The sequence below is a fragment of the Hibiscus syriacus genome, unplaced genomic scaffold (genome assembly GCF_006381635.1).
Source record: "Hibiscus syriacus cultivar Baekdansim isolate YM2019G1 unplaced genomic scaffold, ASM638163v2 tig00110065_pilon, whole genome shotgun sequence".
Lineage (NCBI taxonomy): Eukaryota > Viridiplantae > Streptophyta > Magnoliopsida > Malvales > Malvaceae > Hibiscus > Hibiscus syriacus.
Window position 1 is genome coordinate 691732 of NW_024062585.1, and position 7115 is coordinate 698846.

The 7115-nt window shown below is 35.9% G+C and overlaps 1 protein-coding gene across 4 annotated transcripts; it reads right to left on the reverse strand.

Moving 5' to 3' along the window:
- Positions 1 to 50: 50 nt before the first annotated feature.
- On the reverse strand, positions 51 to 6527 carry LOC120214462 (TSL-kinase interacting protein 1-like). 4 transcript variants are annotated; one of them, XM_039212353.1, is made up of 14 exons: positions 6333 to 6527; positions 4923 to 5075; positions 4723 to 4805; positions 4599 to 4646; positions 4391 to 4500; positions 3630 to 3714; positions 3428 to 3527; positions 3248 to 3316; positions 2765 to 2899; positions 2505 to 2662; positions 2168 to 2406; positions 1711 to 2083; positions 684 to 1280; positions 51 to 546 (listed from the first exon to the last, which is right to left on the reverse strand). In XM_039212353.1, exons 2-14 carry the CDS (start codon positions 5056 to 5058, stop codon positions 322 to 324), a joined length of 2358 nt encoding a protein of 785 aa, XP_039068284.1. In that variant the 5' UTR covers positions 5059 to 5075; positions 6333 to 6527; the 3' UTR covers positions 51 to 321. The 4 variants fall into 4 exon arrangements, with proteins under 4 accessions (XP_039068284.1, XP_039068283.1, XP_039068279.1 ...); XM_039212352.1 differs by having other exon boundaries at positions 684 to 809; positions 876 to 1280; positions 3248 to 3527; XM_039212348.1 differs by having other exon boundaries at positions 3248 to 3527.
- Between the last annotated feature and the right edge of the window lie 588 nt (positions 6528 to 7115).

Genomic DNA, 7115 nt, shown 5'->3' on the forward strand with positions numbered 1-7115 from the left:
TAAATTGTAAACAATTATATATTTTTGTATTATAACTAAATAAAATTTCCCATCATATCTATTGAAGATAGTGCAAATTGTTACAATCAGAACGAACGGCTCACCCTTGTCTATAAACAAAGTGAAATGCTTCAGTTTTTTGTACAAGTCGACGATGCTCACTCCTAGGGTCAGTTGGAAATCCTATAATAAACTCCACTTGACCTGTCCGCCTTTCGGGTCAGCCAAACTTGTAATTAGTCACGGTATTCGAAGGTTTTCCGACAACAAAATCCGTTATTCTAGATTAGTGCCATCCCATATAGAACTCGATGAAGATTTTCAACCCTCGCTGCCAATTTTGAAAGCCGGGGATGCAGTGTCCCGAACTTCGACTGTTGACGTTGATTCTTTCTTGTCCAACCCGAAGAATGAGCAATTTTGAAATGCATCCAGACTGCTGGCTATTAAACGGTTCAAAATTCCAAGGCTATCACCTAATATCAATTCTTCACTATGATACTTCCGAGATGGTGCATCGAGTTCTAGTGGTCCTAAAGAGTCGGGCTGCAACATGGAGAGCAAGAAAGATACTCAGTCGTCTAAAGAATATACGACTTATTAAAGAAGCTCTGAGTAAGAGCCTCGGAACAAAACAAACCAGCTTTGCTACTGCAATAAATGGCTTAGAAAAGCTAACATACCCAATAAATGTCACTCAGCCCATTGAAATCCTTTTCTGTAGTATCCATGTTGTCGGGATCAGATGGGCACTTGTCCACAAGGTCTTCACAAGCAATATCTTCCACCGTCTCCTCCCGATCAGGTGACTGCATGAAAAGCGGAATAAACATTTTACCAGGCTTATCAAATTGTGTGATTGGAAGCAAATATACCTCAGTAAGTGTGTCAGATCTTGCAATCTGTTCGCAAGCTGATGGGGAAGCGGAATCAGATAATCTAGCAATGTCGGTAAAAGGATTAGGATTCTTCGAAAATAAGAAGGCGTCGCATGTTTCTTCAGCGTCCCAGATGGAAGATGCACGGGATGCCAATGATGGAACCTCCATCTTGTTTTGATGCTTAGAAATATGAGCAGCAATGGCTGCATCAAAAGAGTCGCAGCTGAATGGAATCTGCTGAAGACATAGTGAGCTTTCTGGAACAGGGTGGTCGACACAGTTATTGTCGAAGTCGTGAGGCACTTCTGCAAGAAGATCTCCGACACTTATGTTTGTCAGACTGTCAGCCCATTCTCCAGCAGATAATGCAGCGGTGCTATTGTTCAATCTCTGATCATCCTAAGCAAACAAAAGAAAGTTAAAACATGCAAGTGTAATGAATAAAATTCATTGATAAGTGTCGAACAAGTCATGTAGAATGTGCCAATAGTGAAATCCATTGAAAAGGGAAGCCTATCAAGAACTGAAAGGATAATGTGCAAGTGTCGAACAAGTCTTATGTAACAAGATTCCTATGGACCCTTTGGTGCTAATAGTAAAATTCAGAAGAGATCATCTATTGTATTAGCAGATAATGTCGGTTATTTTGAGCAGATATTTTTGTGAAGCTCAGGGTAATGAATAAAATTCATTGATAAGTCTAAACAAAGGCTAATAGATAACCATAAGTCTAAACAAAGGCTATAACAAGTTGGAGAGTTTTAAATCATAAGGAACAGCTGAAAATCTCAAATAGATTCAAATTCTTTAAGAAATGATTGACACTTACCATATCCTCCGACCGTCTCATGATAGAAACATTGCAAGCCTCACTTCTATCTGATGATGCATTTCTTGCAGGAACATGGGCATCCCTGAGATTATCTTTAGAACTAGTGTTAATGTATGCATTAATCTCATCGTGAAAATCATCCAACGAAGTTTCAAGGACTTGATTTTTTTTCTGTAACATTGACTGATTCTTGCAACAATCATCAAGTTTCCAACACTGATCACCATCAGATGAGACAGCTTGTACTTCTTCCCCAATTTGGCCATTCCTACTTTCTAGGTTCATATCATGCAAACTTGGAATGTAGGACGAGGAAAGAGGTGCTTGCCCCGACAAAGATGCAATTTCAGTATCAGCAAGCCAACCATACCTTCGAAAATAACTTATTTATCAGCACTTCTTGTAAATCACACACAGCGATGAGACGTGACAAAAAAAAAAGAGAGGAAAGTACCTTAGGCGAAATACTTGGGGACTTCCAACCATTGCAAATACATCTGCTGCACTGACAATGGTTGCTTGAGTCCATCTCTGATGACCCCTAAGGTTTTCTCTTTGAACACCATAAGGGAAAAGCATAAGCTCTCCTGATGCTATGCTTGAGTTCCCCCATTTTCTATTCAAATGCTCTAATACTGATGATATCTTCTTTTGTGTACTAAGAGTGAGCTCCAAATGTGGATTGTGTTTATCCTGACAAGAGAGAGAGCCCAATTATTTCCCTAAAAATGCCCGAGTTATACTGCTTGATGCTTTATCAAAATCATTAATAGTTTCCTTTTGGTGCTCACCATTTCCAAGGCTCTTCTAGTACTGTCATCAATTGGAAAGAGTTGGAGCTTAAGTTTCCCAGGAGCATGTATATTGTTCTCTGTGAAAGGATTTTGAGGGAAAGAAGGCAAAGGAGGCTCATTATTTTCAACTGGATCAAGAATATTATGCCCTGGACCTGGTGTAGAAAAAAATTGGACTTAGGAATTTTCCCACATTCATGGTAATTTTTAATTCATTTCAAGGAAATACTTGATAAATTGATTAAGTTCAACATCACCAGCACTATCGTTCTGTTCCTGCTCATCTTCTTTATCATTAATCGTTCTCTCCAAATGCTCAGCAGCATCAGCAACCAAAGACACTCCAGCAATTGCAGCCTTTTCCCATTTTTTATATGCAGATGATGAGGCACCTAAAAGCATTGTATAGCAAAACAAGTTTACCTAAATGTGAAAGGAAAAATGAACATTGACAGAGAATGGCCATACAATGCCTTCAAACTTTAAAATATTAATAATACAAAGCAAGAACAGCATCGAAAGAGAGTAAAATGTAGGTTACTATTAGGAAAAACACCGGTCATGACTATTGACATCAACAAAAATGTTTATTATAATACTGAACATCTATAACATCATGACAGAAATACATAAGAGTAAATGCAAACGTTGGAAACTCAATTGTGCTATTGTGATGCAAGAATCTGGAGATATAGTTTCATTTTTTTTATTTATTTACTTGGGTTGGGGGGTAAAATTACCTGGTTTCCGCCGTTGTCTTGCCGGTTTCATGGTATTTGACTCTCCTTTACTGTTGTTACGACCGACACCTACATTGTTATTACGCTTAAATGACCCTTTCCCAGGTCCTAATTTATGAATGTTTTGACTTTCTACAAGAAACAGTTTGACTGTATGAGCATCATGTCCCGAAGCCCTACTCTGATTTGATACATTGTTTGGAGATGTAGGTGAATTATTCTTCCCTTGACAAGGTCGTTTTCTTGCAGTCTTCTTCTGGTCTTTCAAGAGTTGATGCTCCTTCATAGGGACAACAGAAAAGTCAGTCCAGAACAAGCGTAAAATGTGGCGTTCAATGGAAAGGAAAGCAAAAATGTGTTACAAAAGATTTTTCTGACTAACCAAAGATTCAACAAAATTTTTAAATCTTCGTGGTTTTAGATGAAGCTTAGAAGCTCTGCAGCTATACTTTTCCAGTAGAGACCACCTGTAAAAGAAGAAGACGTTTTAAACAAAGAAAAAGAGCCTCAGTTATGTATCTTTGTCATAACATGAGACCATAAAAACTCCTTTAATCAGGTTTTTAATCCTCATGCTTAACAATGAGCCATAAATGTTTGTAGCATATTGATATGTGTCAATTGCAAGATATGGGACTTGGATCCCACATATGAAAGATGTGAGAGCTTCCTTGTGGGGTTTATATGGACCTAGGCCCTCCCACCTCAATAGCTAGATTTTGGGGTGTGATTCTCCAAAGGTCCATATCAAATATGCCCTCAAAATGGATTTTTTTTTTTTGATAAGAATTTCAGGCCTCGTTAAAAACCCCCTTCTTGATTAATGGAGCTTATAAAACTCCTTAATCAGCGGAAGGAGGAAAAGAGTGCCTTAGGATTTTATTGAACCATAAATTTACATAAGATACAACCATTATACACCCCACCAACCAAAAACTCGAAACAACCATAAAACAACGTAACTATAAATATAGGATCAGCCAACATAGTTATACACCTAATATTCAAAGGGAATCTACCACTTGTGGGTAGGCGGCTTATTGCATTGAAGTGGGTCATCCCAGTCCAACAACACTTCTCTCAATAGAAATAAAGGCCAAGTCTAAAAGAGTTTTAGAGTGAAGGCAAGGTTCCCAACATTACCAACGAAGCATTGCTGCATTAGTATCTTTAGAGTTTTTGGCATCTAAACGTAACCGCGGACCCAAAAGTTTGTTCATGCGCCGCACAAGACGATAGTAATAATGCCTGACCTACAAATTCAAAAAGAAAAAAGACACACCAAAATATTGAGAAAGGAACGTCTGACTAGTATCAATAAACAAACAGAACAAATCCAGTAGCAGATCACCTGATCTTTGTTTTTACTTTGAACACGACATGTGATCTTCTCAAAATTCTGCAAGTACCGTATGTGTCGGGAAATATTATACAGAAAAAGGTTAAAAGCCAAAACAAAAGTAACCTTGACATACCTTCCCAACTTGTCGTAATGCAGTGAAGAAACTCTCTTCCTCTTGACGTGTCCAAGCAGCCCACTGCCGAGTTGGCTTTTTAGCTGCATTAGATCAATTCATACAAAAATTAAAGGCACAATCACTACTTTCCATAGATGTTGTGTATAGACAGAAACAATGAAAACCATTACAAGGAGCACCAAAGTGCATTCACATACCACGTTGCTCTGGCACAGTACTGTTTGAAGTGGATGGAGATACATCATGATCTCCAATTTGAATAGGAACATTTTCTTGACTATGTTGTGCCTCCGAGGGTAAGGAGACCAGTGACGGTTTGCAAGTTGACGGCATCACATGAAAACTAATGCCTATAAAATCAAGAAGCTCTGTCATGATGAATTAGTTTATGATCATATATAGAAAACTGGAAAAGACAAAGAATAAAGGAACACAAATCATAATATAGTCATAAACAAGCAGGCTGGAAGCACCTCAAGAAAGTACAGTTAGGCATAAATATCCCTTTCCTCAAGAAAGTAGTGAAAATAAGAAGTTTCCCCTCTTCGACTCTTAACAAATACAAGAGATTCTTATTGAATGATAGGATCATGAATTTTATGGCTGAGTAGAACCAATCAACAACAATACTGATCAGCTTCGTATCATCTCCTATCATTCTGTAAATTTCACATCAATCAAAACATTTTCTTTTTGGTAAATAGTAAAAACAATTTTATATACTAGTGGAGCAAAGGAAAATCCGATAATCCCATTTGAATACCTAAAAAATTCTCTAAATCAGAAGCTTGTTGTCATACTTAGAAACAAGAAATTCAAGACCAAAAATGCAACTTAGTTAACCAAGAGCGCCTTGTATCATCCAATGCAACTATCATAGTCGATGTGTTAATACACGAGCAAATGATTATTCAATTTTTCCAGGTAATTAAATTCTTCTTTCAAATTTATTTATTCAATTCAATAAACATAGTATGCAGAACAATGTTTATTTACATTCAGCAACAATAAAACTAAAATAACCCATTTCAGTGCATCACACAACCGCTCTTCATATTAGAAGAAACTAAGAATATCATCCCAAGCAAAACATTCTCTCTTAAGCATTCATCATTTGTCTTGATAACATTTGAATTTCATTATACCAATAAACCCTAAAACCAACAAATTCCATCTCGGCATACATCAGCTGACAATAGAATTCAACAAAAAGGATAAAACCATACAACTTTAAAATATGCAGACTTCAAAAAGGAGGAAAAAAATAAACAGTCAGGTTGCCAAGAAATGCGAGAAAACTAAAAAAACGAAGATTGCTAGCTTAATCTATTTCAAGTGCATTAGATCCAATGGAGCACAGAAAGCTAAAGTCAACCGTACAACTAATTGATCAAATTTGATTCCAGTTTTCCGCATCAAAAATAAACTAAATAGGAGAAAGAAAAACATACGAACATACAATAATTTAAATTCCTCGACAGCGAAACAAAAGCTAGGGTTTCAAACTACAGTAAAATTGACCGGTAAAAACTTAATAATATACAGGGGGGGGGGGAAACAAAGAAAACAAGAAAATGAAGAAGAAAGTAAAGTTAATTTGAAGATACCTGAAATAGTAAAAAGATATATGGAGAAATGGAAGGAAAGCTCAGATTTTGAACAAAGAAGAAAAGCTATTAACACCGGAAGAATCGCCCGGCAGACGTCTACGGTGGAAACGATTTTTTCTTTATTTTTTTAAAGTCTTCGTTTTTGAATTTTTTTACTTTGAAGAAAAAGAAGTTTATTTGGTAGTAATTTGAAAGAAGAGTAACAAATAAAATTAAGTAAATAATTTGATTTCCTTTTTGAAGAAATAAATAATTTTATAAGTGTCGGCACATATATATGTGTGTGGAATATTTCTCTGTACTTTTCTATGAGTTTTTATTTAATATTTTAAACACGAAAATGCAAGTACACGCGGTTGGAAAAATGACCAAATAATTATATATTTATATAAATTAATATATGGGTTTATAATAAAAATAATGAATATATTGTATAAAATGGACAAGTTAATCAATCAACAATGTAGCAGAGATAGGCACATGACGTGGCAACATATTAAAGCAAATTTAAGATCAGGTGTAAATTTGCACTGTTTGTTGAAATTGGTAGAGGGATATTAAGCACGTGGCAAAACAAAAATGGACCGACTTTATTAGAGCCCAAATGACATTTTATGCCTTTAAACTTTTTTTAATTAATTCATCATGTCATTGGTGGAAAAATAATAGAAAGTTATTAAATGGAGGTTTTTTTATTAATTTAAACCTATTTTAAGTGGTAGTATATGTGTTGAACCATGTTTTATAATATTTTGATATAATAAATTAAGGCAAAATGTT